At 37.1% G+C, this 27,540-nt stretch overlaps 1 protein-coding gene across 1 annotated transcript in view; it reads left to right on the forward strand.

Annotated features, from left to right (window-relative positions):
• The window catches only part of LOC136844863 (uncharacterized), a 484,772-nt gene that overhangs the window by 207,635 nt on the left and 249,597 nt on the right, over window positions 1–27,540 (forward strand). Inside the window, exons 8-9 of the mRNA XM_067114107.1 lie at window positions 12,072–12,302; window positions 24,363–24,470. Of these exons, the coding sequence (XP_066970208.1) occupies window positions 12,072–12,302; window positions 24,363–24,470 (339 nt within the window). The remainder of the gene's footprint in view (window positions 1–12,071; window positions 12,303–24,362; window positions 24,471–27,540) is intronic.

The raw sequence follows: 27,540 nt of genomic DNA on the forward strand, positions 1-27,540 counted from the left end.
AACGTCAAAATGAAACTGTTGCCGTGCCATTACCAAAGCCATTTTTCTTAACTTTCCCTTTATTCTTCAACTTTTCCTCTACATTTTCGTATATTTACAAAGTAATTTCTATGAAAAATAACCGAGATAGGGCTCTTCAAAAAAAATTTTTTCTAGCGATAATTCTCACCATAGGCCGGGCAGAGCGCTCTGTTTCTCACCCTCTTTTCTATCAATTTTTTTCACCAACTGGACTTATTCGTTTTCCAATGTTTTATAGTTTTATATGTCGATATTTAGGGAATTTTGTTGGCTTTCTCTTAAAAAATAATTAATTCGCCTGACTTTCATAGTTTTTGGGTTCTGAACTAAAATATAAAAATAAGTAAAGAATTTTTTTTTGTTAAATAACTCACATTTTTTGTATTTAGAGGGCTGGGACTCTTATTCTGAGTATTCCACCATAAAATATAAACATTTAGAAAAAAAGGACAGCAAAATGAACGTTGTTGGCATAAAATTTTTATTTTTGCTGAATTTTCGAAATAATTATTTTTTCACGACTATCGAGCTCCCAGACACATTGGGACTCATGTACCCTCAGTGATGTGATAACTATACAGATAGGAAAGGGTTAAAAGAAGTGAAGATGTGATTTTGCCGATTTTGGACATTGCTTTCGCCTGTCTCAAACCTTTTTGCAGCCTGCATGTTATTCGTTTTATTCAGATGCAGCTATAACTGGCAGCTTTGATTCATTGGTATTCCTTTTTAAGATCTTATCCAGTGTATAAAGAATGAATAAAATGTAGTTTGCTTTTGAAAGTCACAAGTAAGAATTAGTAAGTTTTAACAAATTGACTGTTTGAATGCAAATCTTAAGAAACGTATGATAGTTACGATAAATTACGTTATGCCCAAGTTAGCTTATTGACTAAGTAAAAGACTTAAAACTTAAAGTTCGGTGCTAAATGCAAATCATCATCACATTCAACCAGGCTTATTAAACTTGTGGCTTGTCTAATAATTCATTAACCCTTGATGGACGGGAATCATCATATGAGTATTTATACATAATAGGTTTTGCGTGATGGATGGGATAACTCATATGAGTACAGTATAAATATTACGCGCCATTCTGTTTTGATGAATTTAACAGAAAAAATGTTCATAGCTGTTCAGTGGTCCATAAATGACTTATGGCACTTATAATAGCTCAGCATGGGAGAGAGATCGATCGGTATGCCTTGAGATTTCAGAGGGGAATGTATTGCCTCACTGCAGCTCCAGGATGTATTTTTATTTATTTGCTCATAAATTTACTCATGGATTGCTGTTGGTTTTAGTTCTTATCTTTTATGATAGTATGTCAGCTATAATTGTAATTTTACAAAGAAGAGTACAAAGAAATATTAGAAAAAACGTGTATACTGTACCTCGCAAACAGTTACTGCATCTCCCCATCTCAGTAAATCTCATAAATGTTTTATAACAGATATATGCAGAATTTGTTATTGATTTTAGTTCTTATCTTATCTGTTATGATACTGTGTGAGCTGTAATTATAATTTTACAAAATAAAATTAAATAAATTATTAGAAAAAACGAGCATAACTTGTAAAATTGATATACAGGCAGTCCCTGGTTTACGACGGGTCCGGCTTACAACGTTCTGAGGTTATGACACTTTTCAAGTATATTCATCAGAAATTATTTCCCAGTTTACGACGCATTTTCCAGGGTTATGACGCATCGTATGCTGATCTGACGGAAGAAATATGGCTCTAAAACTGCAGAATAATAAAAATTTGGAGGTTTTTTTTTATGAAAAACTCAATAATAATGCAGTTTACATCGTTTTCAATACACCCAAAGCATTAATAGCAAGGTTTTCTTAGGATTTTTGACGATTTTCGACGATTTTCCGGTTTATGACAATATTCGGTTTATGACACGACGTAAAAACGGAACCCCCGTCGTAAACCGGGGACTGCCTGTATTTTTTATGAGAGTCTTGTAAAAGAGGCCCCACACAGGGTTGTAAATAGTCACTTTCAACTTCCTGTGGAAGGTACAGAAAAATTTTTAGAATTTTTTTTCTTACACCATGTGCATATGCATATCTTCCTCTTTCCATTGATGTATTTTATTCTTAAATTGGCCAACCTTAAAGTTTGACCGGTCTGGGGGTGTGCTTGATATGTATTTAGCCCTTAACTTAGGGGTTAATATTTCTTAAAGTAACAACTGCATGGTATTTCATGCAAAACACTGGTACAAACAGTATTAATTACTGACACACTTGGCAAATAAAGAAACAGCTTTTTCTTGATTTGTTAGTGTATGTCAGCACTTACTATTGTTTGTACCAGAGTTTTGCATGAAATACTAAGCAGCTGTTACTCTAAGAAATATTGATGAATTATTAGACAAGTCACAAGTTTAATAAGCTAGGTTGAATGTATAACGATTGTCATTTAGCACCAAATTTTAACTTCGAAGTCTTTTACTTAGTCAGTAACCAAACGTAGATGTAACATGCATTATTAATGGAATCTACTAAAGTTGAGATGAACTTAGGAAGCCTAGCCTAGTGTAATCTCCTGAAATGAAACTCGCGCAGTAAGCATGGCCTATTGTAATCTACTGATAATGCAGCTTGCATGGTACATGAAAAAATTTTTGAAGATTGCATACACAAGATTGGATCATACATGAGTAGTATGTGGATTAATTATGGTTCTTTTGGTGCTGCATATTTTGTAGCTTTACAGAATATTTTTTTATTGGAAATAAAATGTGCGAGTGTATTTATGGAACAAGATACAGTTCCAAAACCTGAAAAAATCCAAAAACTGAAACACAGCTGGCCCCAAAGATTTCGGGTATGGAATTGTGAACCTGTGTTGTTGTATCCTAGTTCAGGGAGATACCTACATTTCATTTTTCCTTGCTAGGTGTTGCGATTTTGGGCAGTTTGTTTTGGCTGAGTTCATCTCCCCAAGTTCTCACAAGAGTCCTGTCCTAGTTGGGAAAGTGGGCACACCTGTTGTGCATCAGATGCACCTCTCAGAGTTTGTGCAATTTCTATCTCCAGGAACTTAGAAGAGTCCCTGAGATGGTAGAGTCATCAACTTCATCCGTTACAAGGGGTCTTCTTCCAGTTAAAGAGCCCAGACATCACGTATTTAGTTTTGTTGACCAAAGGTTGGGGAGTGGTTTCAGCTTACGCATGTCAGGTGTTTGGTCTGTGGACAATTGGAACTACTCACAATTCAACAATTCAACTGGGGATGTTGACTTTGTGAAAGATCCTTTTAGCATTGAAAGATTGAACTAAGGCTTGCCAGTATACTGCTTTCAGGTTCAGGATCTGCAAGCTTGGGCAGTAGATGCAGTACTGTTGGACCGGTCTTATCTTGACCTCTGTGCATTTCCCCTTTGGCTGTGATTCAAAGGGTTTTGGCAAAATTCCAGCTAACTGCAAATTCACTCATGACTTTGATGACTCCATGGTGGCCACACAGGGAGTGGTTCCAGATTGTATGTCTCTGCTGATAGACTGCCTAAGACACCTCCCACTAAGGAGGGATCTTCTCATACAGCCTGGATGCATGAGGTTTCACCAAACTTCCCCAGCTTCAGCTGACCGTACGAAGACACTCAGCTGTCTCTTTTGAGCGAAAGTTTTTCCAAGACTTGCAGAAGGCCCATCATTATTTCCAGGAGGTGTTATACTAATGCACTGTACCAGAGACAATGGTTGATCTGTAGAGATTGGTGCTATTCCAGGATTTTCTGTACCCATTCCTGTATAAATAACCTAATTCAGTTCTTTATTCATTTATGTTACACTAAAGGTTGTGTGTTCCTTCTGTAAAGGGGTATTGTTCCATTTTAGCATCCATCATTGTTCATGTGTCCACTAACACACTCATTTTTCCCCCATTTCAAGCCTGTCCAGTACATACTTTTCCACTTCATTTACAGCCCTGTCCACAATGGTAAGTTTTAAGACCTTTCAATTGCCAGACTGCACAGTGAGTTTCATCAACAGTCCAAAATGCTGTACTGCCATTTCTCACTGAGTAGGCAAGCCTCAACACCAACAACTTTCTACTGATCTCATGTTGGGCACCCACAACACCTGCGCACTTCCAGAGTCTTCACTAAATGTACCCTCAAGACAATGCATCTAAAAACCATGCTGGGGTAATCCCTTTCACCACATCAGACCTGCATAGAGAGAGAGTCCCCATTAAATACTAACAAGTGAGAACAAGGACATTAAATTAAAAGATTTTACAATTAAAATTTTTCAAATTATTTAATTAATGCACACAAAAACAGCCAATATATGGCCTCCACAATGTGACACTGAAGTATTTGAGTGTGCCTCAATTTGAACCCTTAAGCTTGGCCTTCTTAAAAGATTTGATGATTAACACTGTTTTTACTGGTCTTGACCTCAGTGAAAAGTCAATGAATTCTAGGTCTTCTCCTGCAATGTGGGTTTTACTTCCCCAGGAACATTCCTTTCTTTTTTGCCCCTCTTCAGGGCAAAGAATTACTTTTAGTCTTAAGCTCCTCCTCGTTCGTTTGATCCCCTCAGCCTGTCGTCCATGGTACCAGATGGGGAAGAATCCTCCCTTTGTCTAGTCAGAATCCTGTCTATATATATGCAAAAGACTAGGGACCTCAAACACGATATTAAAACCTTTTTTTTGTAGCTCTAGGAACCAGATCATTTTTAGGATTATATCATAGTGACTATTGGTTTGATTATTATTATTATTATTATTATTATTATTATTATTATATTATTATTATTATTATTATTATTATTATTATTACTCAGAAAATGAAATGTATTCATATAGAACAAGCCCACAGGTGCCATTGACTTGAAATTCAAGCTTCTAAAGAATATGGTGTTCATTAGAAAGAAGTAAGAGTAGGTAAAGAAAAAAAAGAAAGAAGAAATCTTGCCTATTAAAAAAGAAAAAATAAATTCATAAACTGATATAGATAAAAATGTATTGAAATGCAAGAATAGCATTAGGGTAGCATTGCATTGCATCTTCGCTGGAATTTCTGAAGTTCTAATTGCACGACATCTCTGGGAGGCTGTTCCACAGTCCAACGGTGTTAGGAATAAAGGACCTCTGGAACTGAGAAGTTCAACAGCAAGGCACATTTACTGCATTTTGGTGCTGCTGTTCAGCGAATCTGGTTGCTCTCGGCAGGAAAAGGGGATCATGGATCAATTGTGAATGTGAAAGATCTCTGTTATAATACAACTTAGGAAAAAGTGACAAACAAGTAACCAACTGTCGATGGTCTAAGTCATTACTGCTAATATTAGGAAACAGAAACCTACCACAATGAATCACTCTATCTAAAAGAGATAAATCTTGGGCAGAAGCAGATATCCACACTGGAGAACAGTATTCTATTTAAGTAAGGTCAAATGCCAAAAACATGTTGTACTGATTTTATCACTTATGAATGTATGAGGCCCTACAAACAATACCTAACTTTCACGCAGCATTTGCTGAAACTTTTATTAGATGTTTCTCAAAAGTAAGGTGCTAGTCAAAAGTTACATCAGAATAGTTCAAGCTCCAGACTCATTCAGCAAAGTCCCATCCATGTGAAGGGGAGGATGGGGTGAAAATTGTACAAGATCTGCTAAGCAATAGTGTTTTCATTTTACTGGAGTTCAGCCTCATACCCCCACTGACTACACCATTTACAGATCTGGTTCATATACCAATTGAGGCTGAGGTAGCTTCCTTTCTCATGAGTGGAGACTTACTACACCCATAAATGTTTCATCATTGACATACTGTTGAATAATCTTGTTTCATATAAGTAACTTATCAAGTAATTACAAAGCTAACATTTTTAACTCACGCAGTAACTTTTTTTACAATTCGTGGTAGCGCTTCTTCTGTTTTTGTTTAGGTGACAGCCCCACCCGCTGTCAGGGAACACTGGAAGCAACCTGCCAGATGGTAAACTCAGTTTGTTTCAGCCGTTTCTGCTATACACGTCAGTCTCATTTGCAGCAGCTTTTTTGATTGTTTTTCAGGTGTCATCATGTATTTGCTATTGCAGCGAAGGCTGTAAGACTAGGCTCACTAAAGCTTGCTATGAACCCCATTCGATCTGTAGCAAATGTAGGGGCCAAGACTGTAGCATTGAGAAGACATGTAATGAATGTTCATCATGGGATAATACACAATGGAAGATTCTTAAGTCTCAGTTAGACAAATAAGAGAGAGCTAGGAAGAGGAAAACAGCCTCTAGAGCCAAGAAATGATCTGTGCTTCCGTCAGCTTATGCTGCTCTACTGCGGTACTTTTTGGTGAATTTTCCCACATTCTTCACCCCAGCTGCCTCGTCCTGCCCTGCTTCGACCCTTTTAATGAGAAGTCAACAGGATGAGAGGATGACTTCCTGAGGTGGTACTTTCTTCCTCCTCTAAGAAGTCCTTCAAGGAGATGGGAGACTGGCTTTCGGCCAGTTTAATCCACAGGAGGTACTTGTCTTACATGACTGGCGAAGCTCCCTCTTTGGGAGTCGCTACCTCCTCCCAAGGGGGCTTCTCTGGTCTAATCGACTCTTCTCACCTTTCTGCGTTCTCGTCGGCAGAGATCATGTTTTCGTCTGCAGAACTAGATCATCTAGTCAAAGACATTTTTAAGGTCTTCAAAGTTCTTATTTTCCTGGATCAGACAGTGGGCGCACTATCCAATAAAATCAACGACCACCAGGGTCTAGCTGGAGGTATTGCCTTGGACTGGCTTGGGGTTCTGTCCTGTGCTGACAAGACCATTAGAGATGGCTCTCTAAAGCTTTCCGCTCTGTTCACCTTCAAAGTACTGAAGAAAAGAGAGCTCTGGTGCTCCTTTACTTCCAAGGGAGTTACCCAGACTCAGAAGTCAGCCTTGTTGTGTTTGCCCTTAGACCAGCATCATCTCTTCCCTCAGGACACAGTGAAGGGAATTGCATCAGATTTACAGAAGAAATCTACATGAGATTTGTTGGCCGAGTCATCTAGGCATTCCAAGGATTCGACTGCTTTTCAAACTAGGACTACCTCACCCCTCCAGCAATAGCCCTTTTGCGGAGGGAGATCTAGAGCACCATTCAGGACCTGTACAAATGTCCAGTTCATGTCTTAAGTCTATTAAGAAGAGCTCTTTCAAGCCAGTATGGTACCTAAAAAGTGAGAAGAAAGTTCTTCATGTACCTGTAGGAGCCAGACTTCTAGAGTTTTGGGAGAAGTGGCTGATAAGAGGAGTGGAGCCTTGGATCATCAAAGTTCTGAAGGAGGGCTATATCATCCCATTCCTGGAGAGCCCCTTATTAGTCACTTCTCCCATCACATTGACAGCATACTTGGTAGGCTCCAAGAGACATTCAGCCCTATGGAGGAAGTTTCCTCTCTCATCCAGAAAAGGGCCATAAAGCTAGTCAAGAACACCAGCACAGAGGTGTTTTACAACTGACTCTTTGTGGTACTAAAAGCATCAGGGGATTGGGAAAGTCCTTGATGTAAGCACCCTCAATCAGGAAGGAGACAAGCCAGTCAGTCTTTTCATCTATCCACCAGGGCAACTGGAAGATAATCTTAGACATGCAGGACATGCTTTCACATTCTTATCCATCCAATTTCCAGGAAATATCTAAGGTTCATCTTCCAGGACAAGGTGTACCAGTTTCAGGTCCTTTGCTTTGGCCTTTCTACGCCCCCTCAAGTATTCACTCGCTCCTCTCTCAAATTGGCTCCACTTAGTAAGGATCAGTGTCAGTCTTTACCTAGACGACTGACTGCTTTGATCCCTGTCGAAGGACAAGTGCATGAAGGACTTACACAAGATTCTTCTTCTTACCCAGGAGCTGGGCCTTCTTATCAATCTTCAGAAGTCCCAGTTGACCCCATTGCAAGAAATCCTCTGTTTGGGGATGACTGTGTGACCCTCATAGCCCCGTTTTGGCTCCTGAGGGAGGTTCTCAGACCTTCTTTGGCTATTAGTAGATTATCCAAGACTCGTTCCCCAAAAACTGTCTTTACTCAGACAACCCCACTTCAGAAGACACCACCACGGGTTGTCTGCTCTTGCCCTGACAGGCTTCAGACTGCCTGGAAGCTTGTCAGAGCAAGGGTTTTTCAAGGGGATCTGCAGAGGCTATTACACAATGCAAGCGAAAATCTTGTAGCCTCATCTACCAGGCTAAGTGGTCAGTCTTTTGCCAGTGGTGCCACAACCACATTGTCTCATCTTCTGAGACCTCTGTGACACAGATTGCAGATTTCCTTCTTTACTTGAGGAACACCAGAAAGTTGTCTTCCTCCACCATTAAAGGCTGTTGTGCTATGCTTAGCTCAGTATTTAAGCATAGAGGCTTGGATCTCTCATTGAATTCTGATATTAATGACCTGTTAAAATCCTTCGATATGACGAAACAGAGAAAGGACACTTTGGTCTCCTGGAATCTGGATGTGGTCCTGAAATGGTTGATGGACCCAGCTTTAGAACCCCTTCGTTCTGACTCTCTTAGGAATCTTACACGCAAGACAGTCTTCCTCTTTGCTTTAGCTACAGTAATACTCATTAGTGAAATCAAGCCATTGATAAAAGGGTAGGTTTTTCCCAAGGAGATGCAGTTTGCTCCCTCACCCTAGGCTTTTTGGCCAAAAACCAGGACCTGTGCAAGCCCTGGCCTCTTTCATTTACCATCAAGAACTTAATGGATATTCTCAGCCAGGAGGAAGATGAGAGAGATTTATGTCCAGTCTGAGTTCTTAGATATACTATCTAAATAGGATGGAAAAGATCAGGGGTCCATCTAGTAACCTCTGGTGTTCAGGTAAGAACCCTTCTTGTCCTCTGTCAAAGAATGCCCTGTCATTCTTCCTGAGAGAGTTGATTAGTGAGGCACATTCCCAGAGCGATGTCGACCTCTTTGGCTTTCAGACATAGGTCCTTGACTTCCATTATTTAGTTGACCCACTGGAAGTGCAGGTCTATTTTCGCCTCTCACTATTTGAAGGAAGTGGAAACTGTTCGATGATTGCAGTACCTTGAGGCCATTATCGGTGGCTGGCATGGTATTGGGCAAGGAAGTATAGGAAGCACTCTTTATCTCCTACTATCTTTTTGCCTAGGTGTAGGGTTTTCAAGTTTTGGGAGCGTGGGGGTACACTGTACCTGGAGTATCCACCAGTCTTAGTGGTTAGGTTGTGGTGTTTTTTACAAGTGGTTTCAGAGTAAGTGACAGCATTGTTTGGTGGTTTTAATTTTGGTTCTGCGCCAAGGGCAAGGTCCCCTTTTGTATACTTTACTAGCCATCAGGCATATCCTCTGCTGCAAAGCTCCCACTTAAGTAGAGGCGATCCACAACTCAACAGCCACACCACTGCGGGTTAAGATGAGCACCAACCGGAGGCAATATTCACCCGCAGTAGCTCTGTTACTATAGTGGAGCTACCATCGTCAGTCAAAAGGGAAGGGCCCCAGTCGCTTTACAGCGTTGACATATCTCCGTTTCTCGAAGGTAACTTGTGGATTGTGGATACCCTTTCCTTCTTAAGACTTTACCTGTTATAATCCTCTTTGGTATTTCCTGGTTTTGTTTCTCTTGTAAATAACCGAGTTTAGAGCTAACACTTCTTTTAGAACGTTATCATCATAAATGAAGATATGTGAGCATAAATTACAGGAAATTTAAGTATTAACTGTCACCAGGTAACTCTCTCCCTCCTCTTAATGTAAATTCATAATTTTGGACTGTGTTTTTTCACATCACTTACAGTAATTATTAGGCTTGTTTGTCTTCTTTTAATAAGTCAAGTTTTTCTTCTGTTTCTTTGGTTTTTTAACATTTTACTGTACATATTGTTGAGGCTGTTTAGTGATTGCACAAATGTAATTTAAAGAATAATCTCTGTGCATTGGAATGGAAATGCTCTCTCTCTCTCTCTCTCTCTCTCTCTCTCTCTCTCTCTCTCTCTCTCTCTCTCTCTCTCTCTCTCTCTCTCTCTCTCTCTCCTATTTTTAAATGTAGTATAGTACTGGTTAATTTTCATTATTTTATTCTATGCTTTGTTTTGGGGAGATACCCATTGTTAATTGTGTTGACCAAGAGGTCCTTTAATGGTATGGGATAATCCAAGGCTACTGACCCAAAACTAATTGTTTCTTCCTCACCATTGCCTTTGGGTAAAGAAAGATGTGGCAGAACATGAGGAAAGCACTGTCACATTGTCAGAATTAATATTTTCTTATTCTATTTCTAACAATACTATTATCATAAAACTGCCATCAGTTATGAGATGTGTTTTTTAAATAAAGCCTTTTTTTAAAGAATCAAAAGGGAATCTTCAATAGCCTTATTTGCACAATGAGGAAAGTACATTTGGCATCGCTCTTTCACTCACCCGAGACCCTCCTTTGACCAAGTACGCTAGGGAGACTATAGGTAAGGAAACAACAAGCATTTCATTCAATGCTGGCAGATTTTTCTATTCCAAAGTCATTACCATGCTTTAATGTTTTGGAGGAGATTATGTCCATGTATCTCACTCCCATTCAGTGTGGGATTCAGCTATGTAATTACTTGGTAAGTTACATGAAAATGACATTTTCATAATAATATACTTACCAAGCAATTACAGAATCAAAGCTTGCCCTCCTACCCTCTTAGGGACGTAAGGGCACAGACAAATTAAGCTTACCTGCCAGGTTGCTTCCAATGTTTCTCGATAGTGGCTGGGAGCTGCCACCTAGACAAAAACAGAGGTGCTACTGCGAATTATAAAAAAAAATTCCAGGCGAGTTAGAAACATTAGCTATGTAATTACTTGTGAGTATATATGAAACTTTGTTTTATTATGAAAATGTCCTTTTTGCAGGCCAACAACCATATCACTCGTATTTACTAAAACTAACAGTGGACCAAGAACTCTACCCTCTGATGGGCACAGTGGTGGTTTTGTGTACGCATTTGTAGAACTACCAATTTGGATGTGGATTACCAAGAACTCTTGCCAAAATATTGCATATTTTACAGTATCTGTCTACAGACAGTATTAAAAAACAAAGTATGCTAAATTATAGAATATTTTACAGTTTATTAAAACTTCTGATTACAGTCCCAACCAAAACTAGGCAGTGACAGTGCACAAGGCAACTGAGAGCTTGAAATGACCTTCACAACTACCATTGCAAATGGTATTTTTAGCCATACTCCAGTGGGGAAGATAGCATGCTGAATACACACAGTGTTAGGTTTAAGGAAATCAGGTGTGAGATATACTGTAGATAATGTGTAAAATATGTAGAAAAAGCAGAAGTGTATATTTATTAAATTTTGTGTAAAGTGTACATAGTACTGTCATAATCCTCTATATGTTGCATTGGTCTAACTCAAGTCAGTAATATCTGGTGTCTGCATTACACAGTGGACATACCCGACTTCTGTACTGCATATTTTACTTCATTAGTACTTCTGTAAAATATCTTTAATATGCTTAAAATTGTTATCTCAGAAGTGAATGCTAACATTTATACTGTATAGACAAATTTTCGAGGTTGTAATTTATGCTGATAGTTATTTTAGGTTTATATGCCTTACTAGTAATCCAGCTTCCAAAGCATACCTCTGAGTTTTGCTTCAGTAGAAAATACCATATGATATGACTGTGTAAGCTTGTATGATTGTTGTTATTGGTGTCTTAGGTTCATGTGACAGGCTGTCTGGTCTTGCTTGGTCAGTTGCATGTGATATGTTAATCCAAAGAACTCTAAAGAGAATATTTCCTACAGGAGGTATTTTCTGTGTCAGTAAGGGTAAATTTCATGTGTGTGTGTGTGCCTTTTACAAATACAGTACATCTCTGTATGTAGGGCACTTGCACTGTACTTTACTTCTCTTTTAGTGCATTGAGTGCATTCTTGAATAAGATTCATATTTGGTATTTTTGGTTTTTATTATACGTAAATGGAATTTAATTTATGTGATGTGTAGATTTTGTCTAGATTTTAATATAATTTATATTTTATTTTATTGAATTCTTTCAGATAAGGGAGATCCAGTCACTTCGCAAGATTTACGAGAAGTATCTTTAGTTCAAGATCTCCTTAACAAAATTAAAGATGACAGTTCAGTGAAAATTAAAGAGAACTCAAATAGGGTGGTTGTCTCCAACATTTCAAGTCTCATTCCTAGGAAAGTTATTGATGCTTTGTTCCTAAGCTTGAGAGCAAATCGTAGCTTCAAGAACTTTGATTTAAGCGTCATATCTAGTGAAGGTTGGTGTTTTGTTTGTTGCATTAGGGGTTTAATTGATTATTTATTATCTGATTAAATTTTCTATCATTATAAAATTGATGGGGAAAGATTTATTAACCATTTTTGTGTTTAAGTTGGCAGTGAAAGAATTCTGAATTATTTGGATTGAATCTTAACTTACTGTTAAAGTTAGCTTATATCTTTGTGCCATTAGGTGGGATCGGCATACAAAATAAAAGATGACGCTTGGCTAACCTGCTAGGACTGTCTTTGTAATCACCTGTTTCCCACCAGGTGGGGCTGGAATGTTTACATTCTTGTCATAATTCATGCTATGTCCTCATACAGAAGGTGTGAATCGGCGTCAGTAATAATTTTGATGAATTGTGGCTGATTTTCTCCAGTATGGTATTATTTTTAATTTTTGCATTATGTCATCTACAACAAGCAGAAATGAAAGCATTAGTCTGTACATTTAGGAGAGTTTGTAGAACCTGAATGTTTCAGTTGTGCATGATGGCCACTGTGTTAGCCTAGCTGTTGAGGCACGAGTGTGGTGTTCTTGATGTGAAGATAATGAGTGATCTGATGAGAGGATTAAAATTTTGGGAAGTATTGGAAGATGCTGTAGGCCGATAGATTGCTTAGACAGTTTGTTAGGGTACACCATAAACCTACTCAGTCTTGTCCTTTTGTCTTCTGGGGTTGCTTCTCCTCCTCCATTAGCCTACCTGGTAGCCTAGGTTAATTCCTCTCTCAGTCCTTCTACTTCACCTTCTTTTGCTCCCTATGTGGTTCAGGAGAAAAATTATAGGTAATTGAGAAATATTCTTTTATTATGGTTAGAAATTTGACTGTATAGATTAGGGCAAAGGTTCCCCCCATAGTGATCGACCTTTTTTAAGTTTCCCCTGCGAGAGAGGAGTCGGAGCCTTGGCGTCTGTCTGTAGCCCACCCTCTGAACTGCCCTGCGTCCATTGGTCTTCTCTGTGGACAGGGAACCATGATGTGTCTTGGGACCAAGGTCTGTTCCCTTTACCACCTCTCTCAGCCGTCTGTCTGGTTCAGGTTCGGCGTCCAGATGAGTTGTTTGGCGCTTGCGTGTCATCCGTTTTGGGGCAAGTGAAAGTGTGTGTGAACTGGTAGAGTTATTTAGTGATACAACCATAATACATTTGCCTCAGTAGTTCTGAGCTGTGCATCAGTTCTGTTATCATTTGTTTACCCGGTATTGTCCTCCGAGCGAATGATAACCCTCCCCCCTTACTCAGTTTTCCCCTCTATCGCCTTATATTCATCAGCCGTGACAATTATTCCTCTTTGTAATAGCAGTTCTTCTATTCCGCCGCCTACTCATCTAGAGTGAGTTAGTCTGGTGATAGTCACCTCTTAAATGTTGTGCAAATGGCTCCAACTGTCCTTGCAAGAACCCTCTACCTTCCCCACCCAACTGTCTCTCTCCCAACCGTTATGTGGTATGTCATCTTAGGTAGCGTTCTTTCACCTCACCGTCATCGTCTGTAGATTGCCGTTTTCTTCCGTCTCAGTTCCTCCATTTAGACTTTAGACCTTAGGGGTTTCAGCCGTGATTTGGTTGATTCTCCTTTAGTATTTAAGCGGTGCATAGCTCATGTTGTTCCCTTTTCACTTTCATTTGCGGCTCCTGTTAAACGAGTGAGAAGTTGACACTGATTATGGCAAGTGTATTATCATGGAAGTAGAGCCTATGTGAGATGGATGAACAGTCGAAAGAGAAAACTAGGAAATTGATTACAGTGGACCCCCACTATATCACATTTTATTATTCACAGCTTCAGTTAGTCGCAGATTTTTCTGTGGAACATAAATCCAAATAAATCACAGAAAATTAACTAATTCGCAGGTTTTTTTTTTAGTAGAGCAATATTTGCTAATTACTGTATTTTTATGTTATTTTTGTAACTAAATACATTTTTTATGATGGAAAAATCATTAATTTTCAAATAATATAAGTGTAAAAAATATCAATAAAATGTATAAATGTATTTTTTCTTAAAAAGTAAAATCCCTCAACATCACAAAATGGCACTTCCCTGATTCATTTTACCAATGTAAGCATACCTCAGTTCTCTCTCTCTCTCTCTCTCTCTCTCTCTCTCTCTCTCTCTCTCTCTCTCTCTCTCTCTCTCTCTCTCTCTCTCTCTCTCTCTCAGTACTAATGAAATATGAATTACTGTATCATAAATACGAAGCTAAAACTCCAAGGAGTTCATAACTCATATGAATAAGTGCATGCTTACATACTTACATGTTACAATAATTTACTAATTTTCAAATATTAATGTAAACACAGCAAAATATCAACAAGATGTTATTTCACTTACAGAATCCATTTATACTGTGTTGTTATATTGATCTATTATCATCATAATACGGTATATATGAAAAAACTGATTGTCCCAATATTGTAATCTTTACACTCTCAGAATCAGCTGATTAAGCCAGCTTCTGAAAGAATTAGGAAAATAATTTAGTTGCTAAAAGAAATGAAGGTATATATGAAATGACTATTTTTAGTGTTGTACAGAAAATTAAAATGGGTATGCATTTTAATATTATTATTTTTTTTGCTTGATTTGCTATACCATTTTTATTACAAGTGTATTTGATTCTAATTATGATTAACACACATAACAGTACACAAGAATATTTTATCACTGTTGATTGCATTTATAATTTTTTTTTTTTTTTCAATGCATATCCCCCACAATGTGGGACCACCTTGACATGGTGAGGGGGTTCTTGAACCCCGGGAATTTGTTCCTGGGTGTGAGTCCAAGAGTCTCATATACAGTAGAACCCCGGTCCTCGACTGTACTGGAACTCGAAATAATCGGACTTCAACACGAAATGTTGAGTAAATTTTGCGTCGGAGTTCAAACAACAAACCGGAATCCGACCCGATGAATCATATGATGTTTGTAGAAAAAAGAGTTTGAGCGGCTGCCGCTGGTTGGCGTTGTTGGTGGCGTTCTTCCCATGCTTATTTAAAAGCATTTAAAGCCCACACATGCTGCTGCTGCTGTTGAAAAACAAGCTATATTATCACATGAAATTAATAATACAGTATTTATAAACCGAATTACTGTATGTCTGTTATCATAAAATTAAGAAAAATTTCCAAAATTACGTCGGAACTCGACAGCGCTCTGGTTTGTTTATATCTGCCACAAGCTGCCGAGTTCCGACGTAATTTCGGAAATTTTTCTTAATTTTATGATATCAGACATACAGTAATTTGGTTTATAAATACTGTATTATTAATTTCATGTGATAATATGGCTTGTTTTTCAATGTTATCATTATTAACAACAGTTTTCATGTGTACCTGTTACAGTACATTCTGGTAGTGCCTATAAGGCTACTTAGCCTAGCCTATGGCTCTCGGTATATCATCGGTAATACGGCCGCATTGGTCATAGACCAACTTTTTTGATACAGTATGCATTTAAAAATGTAAAAAGTGCTTCTGATACGGTAAGTTATTCAACTCTGAACCTATTTAATTGTAATTTGTGTAAAGTTTTGTATAAAAAGGCAAGGTTGGGGTAATGACTTGTGGTCAGGAATGGATTAATCCATTTTCAGTTATTTCTTATGGGAGAAATTAACTCAGAATTCGACAAAATCAAATCTCGACACTTCTTCTGGAACGAATTAGCGTCGAGAACCAAGGTTCTACTGTATTATTATATATTTCTTTGGACTAATTTTGTGGAATTTTCCCTTTTTTTTGTAAAATTTATTGGACCTGTTAAATAGGAAAAGATATAGCTGGGATTGGGTTTTTATCCTAAACTAAACAGTGGGAACTGTGGTAGGACCATCAACTAACCAATAATGTTTGGACCTGAGAGATATCAGATTGATAGTTCAAAGGCAGAACTCTGCATTCTATCCAGTTTGCCCATAACATGATTAGGGTGGGGATGATTGTATTCTTGTAATACTCTTAGTCCTTGTAAGTGGGATTGGCTTACTCTTGGGCCACTACGATCATGTTGTGCCATCCCCTGTGGGGTAGGGTAGGGGTGGGACATTTGGGAGTCGGTTCTCACTTGTTCCATTGGTGGAAGAATAAACTCCATGAAAGGCTGGTGATATCTTTTTAAGGTTTTCAGGTTTACATTTTTTTCTCTAATCGTTGTGACAAGTCATTATAAGGATTCAAGTAACCCCTGGGCCCTTTGATGGTACAGGGAAATGGACAATTCTCTGGATAATCCAAATAATCAAAATCAGGGTTATGTTCAAACTTTAATACCGTATAAAACACCCAAAAAGACTAAATATCGATATGACCCAACCTTGACTTGCTTCGACTCCCTCTTTATGAGTGGAAGTTGGTCAAAGTTTCTAACCATGAAAACAGAACAACAAATTTCAGCCTTAAAGCTGGAAAACTACTTATTAAAAAGGCATCCAACAGCAGAAATGTCATTCAGACAAATAAAAGAAAGGACGTGTCTTATAGAAGCCGCAACAAAAAACCAATCTGAAGACTATTTGTCAATAAAAAGCATCGATACAGTAAACCCCCCGTATTCGCCAAGATGATATGCCATGCTCTCTTATCTTGCACAAAATTTAAGCCCATGAGCCTATCACTGATATGCTGGACCTCTGTGACATTCTCCTGCAGATCTGGATGGTGAATAATTCCTACCCCATTTCTTCTTGTATCTTCCCGTGTTAGTAAACGTTATATCCTTCTCCAAGCTTTCTTGTGCTTTTCCCCTTCCATTTCGTCTCTTGTAGACATAGAATCACAATTTTTCTTCTCTGCATGACATCAACCAACTCAATTCCCTTTCCTATGAAGCTACCAACATTCCAATTTCCAATTCTCTTCTCTCCTTTCTTTTTCCAGTCCTTTCTCCTCACTAACTTCTTTAGCCTCAGTCATGACTTCTGCAGTACCCTTTGTATATTTCTCACCGCTGCCAGGGGATACTGCAGCACGTTTGCTTACAGGGTGCGACCTAGCCCTATTGCATTCCATTATTAACTCGAGATTCACTATTTTTGGGTAAAGAGTATTCACTATTTTTGGGTAAAGAGAGGAACAACTAGCAAAAGAGCTTCAATTTGTTTCTACCAGCTGATGGCTGTACACCAGTTATTAGCAGCAGCTTTGGTTTTGGAATTTGTTATTTTCCAGTTGTCATTTCATCATTTGTTGAAGTAGTCTTGCTTTGGTAGCCTTATGGCATAATTAGATAGAGTTAGGTTCTGTTTGAACTTTATTTTAAGAACATTATTAATTGAATTTAAGGCTTTATTTCCTGATTATGACTTTAGTTGACCTGTTTCCGGAATGTCAGACTCAAGTTCGACTTGCTCTATGTACTGTAGCAAAGGCTGCAATACTCGTCTGACTAAAGAATCTTATGGTTTGTATACAATCTACATAGACTGTAGGGGATAGGTTTGTTCAGTGGCTTTAAGAGGTAACGAATGTTCTGACTGGAACAGTAAGCAGTGGAAGACTTTGAGATCACATTTAAATAAACGGGCTAGGGATAAGAGAGGGAGGTGACTGCTAGACAGATTAGTAAGTCTAGCTACCAGGAATCTCCTATTTCTAATGATAATGTTAATGTTGATGTTTACGCTTCTGTGATTTCTGTGAATCCCGTTCCCAGTTCTCCGTCTGTCCAACCCTCTCTTTTACCTGGCTCTCTCGCTTTTAAACCCAACCCCATTGGGTGGTCCGACTTTGCGCACAAGACAAATGAGCGCCGACAATTGAGCGCAAGACAAATGCACGCACTAACATTTGAGCGCCGACATTTGAGCGCACGAAAAAAAAAAAAACAAACACCCGCACACATACACGCATACTTAAAAAATGGTTTTCAAAAAATGGCATGTTATCGGTTGTTTATTATCGTTAAAATTCATTAAAATCTTTTGTTTACATTGTTAACTTGTTTGGTTACTATCATTAACTTTCATTTTGTGTGCGTATCATTTGGTTATTAGTATATCTTTAAAAGAGAAATACCATTGATTTATTTTAGTTCAAAGTACCCTCGCTATGGAGAAGGTAACATCATCCAAAGGAAAAGATAATATATTGTACGAAGACTACTGTTACAGACATGACAGAGTGCTTAAGAGTGGGAAAGAGTCATGGCGTTGTGTAGACCGGAAGTGCAAAGGAAGGATATATGTTATTGGAGATGAATGCACATCTGATCTGCCAGTGAGCACGATCATGTGCCAGATCCTGCAAAGTCTGAGTCTAGATTATCAATGATGCAACGTCGTGAAAGAGCTGCAACATCGAATGATCCACCAAGGCGACTCATTCAAGAGGCACAACTTAATTTGCGTCCGGAAGTAGTTGCTATTCTTCCAAAGGTCCAATCCCTTCAGCGAACAGTAGAAAGACAACGGAAAGCCAAAGGATTACCTCTCTCGGCTCCAAGTGACGTAGGAGAAATAGATATACCTCAAGAACTTGTTTGCACATATGATGGAGAAAATTTTCTTGCATATGACTCCGGTAGTGATGACCCCGATAGATATTCTATATTTACTACTCAAAATTTGAAATTGATGAAAGAAAATAAGCACTGGATGGGAGATGGAACGTTCAAAATAGTTCCTCAACTATTCTATCAGCTATATGTGATTCACATCATTTATAAAGGAATCATGCTTCCAGTGGTTTATATTCTCCTTCAGAGGAAGTCAGAGGAAGCATATAACCATGCTCTGACACAACTACATTTCATGGATACTGACATTGTTCCAGCTTCCATATCGTGCGACTATGAAAAAGCATTTCTTAAAGCTTTTCTTTCTGTCTTCAGAAACGCTGAGGTGTTAGGGTGTTTTTTCCATTTATCTCAGGCCATATGGAGAAAAATACAAGACTTAGGATTGACCAATTTATACAGTAACAGTGAAGAAATACGAAAATGTACAAAAATGCTTGTGGCCTTGGCGTTCGTTCCCCACAATGATATTACAAATGTTTTTGAATCATTACAAGATATAATCCCCAACAACTTAGACAATTTGGTATTTTACTTCGAAGATACTTGGATAGGAAGACCTTGTAGGAGAGGAAGAAGGAGAGATGCTATGTTTCCCCCTCGTGTTTGAAGTGTTTACGAACGTGTCGTCAATGAACATCCACGTACAAATAATTCGTTAGAGGGGTGGCATCGGGCAATGCAGCAGTCAATAGGGCATATGCACCCTACAATATACAAATTCATAGAAATTTTAAGAATAGAACAAAATCACACCGCAACCAAATTGATCAGAATAAACTGTGGGCGGCATGAACCTGTAAAACACAAAAAATATGAACGAGTAAACAATGCTATAATTAAAATTGTTAGTGAGTATTCTTCAAGAGAGCCATTAGATTATCTGCGTTCCATATCATAATCTTACCCTACAAAAGTAGTTATATTCTATTTACAAATTGTTTTTATTAATTTTCTATTTGTGGAACTTGTTTTTAAATATCTTAGGTACTCGTACATGTCAATAAAAATTTGAGCTGTCGACTTTTCTTTTTATATGTATTTTCTTTTGTGTATATATATATATATATATATATATATATATATATATATATATATATATATATATATATATATATATATGTGTGTGTGTGTGTATTCATTTATCTATTTATTTACATGCCATAGCAAATAAAGATTAAGATTGTTTCTTCTTCCTTTATATCCAAACGCTTGTAACAGTGAGTACTAGACGTCTATAATGTCAGTACAAAAAAATAAGAGGATTGAACTTTGAAATTATGGCGCTCAAATGTTAGTGCGTGCATTTGTCTTGCGCTCAATTGTCGGTGCTCAACTGTCGGCGCTCATTTGTCTTGCGCTCAAAAGTCGGTGCACCCCCCATTGCCAGTCTCGAGTTAAAGATTGATAAGAGGTTCAAATTGATAGTTTAATCCATTGCTCAATTAAATTCTTCTGTGAAAGTCATAATGGACAACAGAGTTATTCTGAGCGCCCAATATCACCTAGTGCTAGTTTAGTGTCAGTGGAGCACCTAGTGCAAGTGAAGTGTTGGTGGAGAAGGTGGCTGCCCTTCCCACCGATTCTCCTAGGCAAAGGTCAATGGCATACTCCCCTAAACCTGGGAGGAGTCAAACTGGTAGCCTAACCCTTTAACGCCGACTGGACGTATTTTACGTCGACAAAAGTTGTTTGTCAGGTGCCGAATGGACGTAAAATACGTCGACTACAAAAAGTTTTTTTAAATATTCGCGGAAAAATACTTATAGGCCTCGTTTGCGAAAAATTTTAAATCGCGCCTTGAGGGATGCTGGGAGTTCACGGATCACGCTGTTGTTTTGTTTACAAGCATGACCCAGCTGCGCATGCGCGAATTTCTTTCTTATCCCAAAAGAAAGCATCAGCTAACTCTGCTGAAAATCTCAGAAATTCTTTAGTCACTTTGTTGTAAGTTTTGCACTGTTTTCTATTAGCCGTTACATAAAGTTTTATATATGAAAATGTGTGCAATTTCATTTAGAATACAACTAAAAATAACTCATAGTTGTAACTTTTATCAATTTTGACATTTTCATATAAATCACGATAAGTGCCAAAATTTCAACCTTCAGTCAACTTTGACTCTGACCAAAATGGTCGAAAAATGCAATTGTAAGCTAAAACTCTTACATTCTAGTAATATTCAATCATTTACCTTCATTTTGCAACAAACGAGAAGTCTCTAGCACAATATTTCGATTTATGGTGAATTTTTAAAAATTTTTCCTTACGTCCGCGCTAACTCTGCTGAAAATCTTGTAAGAGCCTGACGTGTCGGGCTCTTACAATCTAAGAAATTCTTTAGTCACTTTGTCGTAATTTTTGCTCCGTTTTCTATTAGCCGTTACATAAAGTTTTATATATGAAAATGTGTGCAATTTCATGTAGAATACAACAAAAAATAACTCATGGTTGTAACTTTTATCACTTTTGAAATATTTTCATATAAATCGTGATAAGTGCCAAAATTTCAACCTTCGGTCAACTTTGACTCGACTGAAATGGTCGAAAAATGCAATTGTAAGCTAAAACTCTTACATTCTAGTAACAATCAATCATTTACCTTCATTTTGCAACAAACGAGAAGTCTCCAGCACAATATTTCTATTTATGGTGAATTTTTGAAAAAAACTTTTTCCTTACCTCCGCACACACTAACTCTGCTGAAAATCTCAGAATTTCTTTAGTCACTTTGTCGTAATTTTTGCACCGTTTTCTATTAGCCGTTACATAAAGTTTTATACATGAAAATGTGTGCAATTTCATGTCGAATACAACAAAAAATAACTCATGGTTGTAGCTTTTGTCAGTTTTGAAATATTTTCATATAAATTACGATAAATAGAAAAAATTCGACCTTTGGTCAACTTTAACTCGACTGAAATGGCCGAAAACTGCAATTGTAAGCTAAAACTCTTACATTCTAGTAATATTCAATCATTTACCTTCATTTTGCAACAAATGGGAAGTCTCTAGCACAATATTTCGATTTATGGTGAATTTTGAAAAAAAAACTTTTTTTACGTCCGAGCGTTACAAATTCATGCATCATTTTGTGATAATATTTTCTCTGTGTTGCTTTGATCGTTTTACAATTTGTTTTATACCAAAATCATCGCAATTTAGTGTACAATGCAACAAAAAAAAAAATAACTCATTAGCTTTAACCGTTTTGCTCACAGCGCGATTTGTATACAATTATATATGAATTTTTTTTCACACATATATTGCAATATTTATATATGATAATGATATTTTTTTCATTTCTGATGGTTGCATACTAAACTTCAGGCAATGAGAAAAAATTGAGTAAAAAATGAACTCTTAATCTTAAAAACTAAGCGTGCTTTGATTTTTTTAAAAAACTTTTTTTCCGCTTCGGCGCTAACTCCCGAACCCCGCTGGCTGACAAAGACAATTCAAGCTTGTTTACAAGCACTGCTATACCATACTGTACACCAAGTTCCACCAACAGTTTTGCACAACACTACAGTTTTTCCACAAACAATGGATGACAGTCTACACTCCTCCAAGCACTGCAGCCCTTATCTGAGTGCCAGAGGCAGATGCACTTGTACCAACAACTTATCACACTCACATGAAGCACCCACTGCATCTGTTCAGTTCCCATATTCTTCACCAAACACACTTCTTGGCAGTGCAACCAAACTTTTACATCAGGATGATCCCTCTCACCACATCAGGCCTACAGTGAGAGCCCCCATTAGTACTAACCGAGTGAGAAAAATTACTCATAAAAAAATGTTAATATTCAATATTTAAATTGAAATACTGTAATAATAATTACATTAAAATGTGCCATTATATGGCCACCTCATTTTATGGGATGTCACAGTCATTCCGTGTTTCAAGCAATTTTATTTTAACTGCAATAAAATGTTATTCCATAATTCTAATATCTCCTGTTTGTTGTTTTGTTTTTCCTTTAAGATTAAAAAACATTGCTCCATCATTAGCTCCATTGTTTTGCATGCACTGAAATGCTGTTTTCCAAGGAAATTAAAGATGCAGCATGGCTGACCATTTCATACAATATACAATACTTTGTAACCTGTTTAAGTTTTTCAGTTCACTGGTCTGTCAACTTCAGAAAATCTCACTTGATATTAAAATCAGTGGACTTAAACAAACTAAACATATTTTTGTAATACATGGAATGAAAAAGCTACTCAGTACGTTGTACCAGTGTTAATGCAGTGGAATTAGGGCATTGTACCATTCAAAACAAAGCCATCAGCTTTTGTATTGCAACTGTATTTTTATGTTTATTTTTTTTTTTTTTTCAAAATTTTGCATGTCAAAATTATGGTGCAATGTCAACACTGGGAAATGTGGTATATATCAGCACCTATGCATGTGAGTATACTAATAAGAGTGCTACAGATGCAGGATAAGAATAAATAGAAGTAAGAAAAACTGAGCATAAGAGAAAGATGTTACAAGGGCTGAGAGCACACAGTGATGATCAGGGAGAGCCCTGCATAGATGTTGAAACTACAGAGTTGTACTGTGGGATGAAGGTAGTTGTAGGGTGTCAGTTAGAAACACATTCAAATGGAGCAAGTGCATTCTTTTCAGGGTGATAGTGAGAAGGGATTATAGTTCTGTATAAAATAAGGCATCATAAAATTGAAGGGTTATAATGAACAGTCAGAAATAGTGGATTGAGCACTTGGTTTAACTGTTTAGCAGCCTTATAGAATATTTCATGTAATTTATACTTATCATGAGTCAGATTGGTTGAGACTGGTGGCTAAGGAAGAGTTTACAACCCAGACCCATAAAATTTTTTAGAAAAACTGACTCCTTAGAGTGTTTTGAGGCTTTAAACTACTATCACTCTTCAGTTTGTCCCGGAATGGTTTTTCATATGTATATAACTACATAAAGCAACTACCTGTACTTCAATTGTGCATATATAAGATAAAATACTACAACTGATTGTTCTGCACTGTACAGTACTACGTCAAAAGTAGCACATTGAGAAATTTAAAGACTACCTCATGGGAACACGTTGCACCTATGATGGGCATATGTTTTATTACTTAAACTGAAAGATTTTTTATGATTATTTGCATTTTTAAAAATTTTTACATTTAATTTGATGTTTGTATACTATAGTCACTGCATTATTGTCCAATTAGTAGCTAAATGTAGATGTGAGACACTAAAAGGAATGTCCTGAGACGTGGAATGAATGATTTATGTTTACGCAAAAAATGATGATACAGGAAGATTTACCCTTAATGAAATTCATAGGATTATTGCCATAATTCAAATGTTATGAAGATGTGGAAGTATTATAGAAGTCACAGACCTTTACAACAATGGTAAGGGAGCGGCAGTTTGGTGGTATGTAAAATAAAGTGATACCCTGGATACAATTTTTATCTTGAAATTAAATTATGACTAGCAAGGGGATGGATATGTTACATGAATTCTCTTTATCAAGTTTACTTTATGTTTGTTTGACAGAGGAACTTCATTACTTCGTTTGTGGCAGTGTTTTAAATGTCAAGATGATGGATGGCTACAGATTTCCAGACAAGAAACTAAAGGTGAAACTTGTGGGACCTGATGAAGGTAGGTATACAAGAAACAGTTATTTGACTCATAGTTTGATTGTTTGTTTCATAACAATCCCGTTAATGATATTTTGCCTCTTTTCCCTTCATTAAGTCAGCTTTGTTGTTCTTCCCACTAACTCATGTATGAAGTGTACACAGTGCCTGTCACTTATCATTGTATCACATTCTTTTTAATATACTGTAGTGCACCAAGATAACAGACCATGGTATATCATACTTATGGATATATAGGTGCGAAATGGAAATATCAATTTGAGGGTTTTCACCTCCGGATCGAGCACTGGACTGTTTTTTCAAATCAGGCGTTCTTAGTGGGTACACCACTCGCTTACCAGCTTCCCTTGCGTTATTGTTACTGTTTCTTTGTTAATTTACATTGCTTTCAACTCTTAAAAATTATGCTAAAGCTTTTGCTATCCTGCAGTTTATATTAATAAACAGCTGTTTGCCAATGTTAGTGTAACTAACACACGTTTACTAAGAGTTGCGTTACCATTGTCTTGTTAAAAACTTGTTTATTTTAATGTAATTCCTTAAATAAAAATCAATACATTTTTATTCATCCATCACACAATGGAGAAGGTGTTAAGAAAATGTGCCACTAAGTTGAAGCAGCAGGTATTATAGCTGTGGCTAAAGAAACATATAATAAGCAGACTCCAAAATGATTTGGAGGCACAAGGAATGCCTGAACTGACAAAATCACTCATGTACTTTGTTTAATTTACTGCATTTATAAATAAAAAGTAGTTGCAATTTTTAAATCCAGATTTGATAATTTACGAAAGAAACGTCTCTGAATTGAGTTTCATTCAGCAACTAAAGACAGCGATGATATCTGTAAAATGCAATCAGCTGATGATTTTGAGAATGTAAACAAAACCAGGATGCAAGTGGCACATGATTGTGCTGTTCACATTTTGTAATATGATAATTTGACAGTACTACATGTGTTATGCTATGTTTTGTTCTTTTTGTAATTCTTCTTTACCACCATGAACTTATGATTTATTTTATTCGTTGCCCATGTAAAGAAGCTTATTATTTTCTTTTATAGATGCTTTATTGTTTCTGGCTTTGTTGTTATAGTAGTGTTTGAGTCCCAGGAGGCTTTATGAAGAGACAGTGCAGCTTTCTTACTTCATTAACACTAATTAAAAATAGCACTGTACATATACAAGTGAGATATATATATACAAGTTAAGTAGTATGAATACAAATCGAAGTGTGATCCTTGCTTCTTCTCAACCCACAACTGGTGATGCTACAACCTCACTCCACTAAGGCTCTTCAATCTTCTTTCTGCTTCTCTCTGTTCTTCTCTATTCTCTGCTTCTCTTCCTTCCCTGTTGAAGGTTTTTCAAACGAAATGCCCATCCCACACTAGGCGGGCAATAGCTTCTGCCCCGCCCTTATTAGAAGTCAAAATTGGTTGGGACTTACCTAACGACATCCTTTTGGGTGGATTAGTTGAATCAATCCCTCCTATGAAGGAGGGTACTTATGACGTCACCGAAAGTCTTGGTTTCTGGCGCGAGAGGACATGTAAGCACATAGGTGAGCTGTTTAAAAATTCCTTTAATGATTTCAGTAGATTAAACTCGCGCCCATGTTTTGGCTACACGAGCATAACACATCCTGTTCCACTATTTCTCTCTCTCTCTCTCTCTCTCTCTCTCTCTCTCTCTCTCTCTCTCTCTCTCTCTCTCTCTCTCTCTCTCTCTCTCTCTCTCTTCTCTCTCTCCCTCTTTCTATATCATTGGTTCTCTCTCTCTCTCTTACATCACTGGTCCTATTTTTAAATAATAAAATGTAGTATAGTACTGGTTAATTTTCATTATTTTATTCTATGCTTTGTTTTAAATGAACATATGGAGAACAACAAACATCAATTTTTGATAATTGGTATTATTGAATTTTGTCAATATCCCTTGTATTTTTCTGATAAGATTTCTCACTATTATGATGAACAAAATAACAGTAATCACTATTACCATTAGATTTACTAATGATAAAATTGGGGAGACAGTTTCTTTATAGTAGAAATATTCAAATTTTCAAGCTTCCTTAATTCAAACTGAGACAACTTAAATTCATTTATTTTATATGAGTAATTCTTATATGGCACATGTTTGTTGAAGTTATATGTTGTGAAAAGATTAGGTTCATAATGTAATTGGTTTGCTATCACTAACTGACATGATGTTGTAAAAGATTTAACATTCTTCAACCTTATTTCTGTGCTAATGTTGTGATATTTAATTTTAGCTACAACAGGATTTAGTGAAAATACAAAGATTTCTTGATCAATTACAAATGCTTCAAATGTTTTATCATAATTTGTGGTACATACATCTTTTTCTTAGTTTTGGTTTAACACAATTTCGTGAGTACAGTAAACCCCATATTCGTGCTCTCACGATTCGCGGACTCACGTATTCAAGGATTTCTCTAGAACGTATCGACCCATTATTTGCAGAAAATTTGCCCATTCGCGGTATTTTTCACTGAAAAATATTCACTAAACACTGGATTTTCATCTCTTTTTTCATGACTAAATGCACTTTTTGTGATAAAACTATTAAAATACTCAGGTGATGCTCAAGTTACGATAATTCACCTTATGATAATTTGATTTTGCAGTGGGGTAAGCAATTAATATCAATACAATAATATTATTTATAGAATATTTTTAAGTTTCGCGCGGGCGCAGGCAGCAGTGTAATCAGGCAGTGAGAGAGACCAAATTACAATAGACAACTTTTCCTCCGTCTCTTTATCCCATCTTCTAGTTAAAAAAATAAAAGAAAATGATAAAAGTATTGTTAGTAACATTATGCTCTTGCGTAAATGCATGCAGCCATAAACAACCGACCAAGAAACTGTTGTTTTGCTTATAACCGAATTGGATAACAACAGCCGTTTACCTGGTATTTCAACCATCATACGGTAATAAACAATTACCATAAGTAATAGCACAAATGACGTTAAATAGAATGGGACTGATATATTTTTACATTCTACCCTTATTTGGTATGGATAAAAGATCATCAAGGAAATATACT

The sequence above is a fragment of the Macrobrachium rosenbergii genome, chromosome 13 (assembly GCF_040412425.1).
Source record: "Macrobrachium rosenbergii isolate ZJJX-2024 chromosome 13, ASM4041242v1, whole genome shotgun sequence".
Taxonomy (NCBI): domain Eukaryota; kingdom Metazoa; phylum Arthropoda; class Malacostraca; order Decapoda; family Palaemonidae; genus Macrobrachium; species Macrobrachium rosenbergii.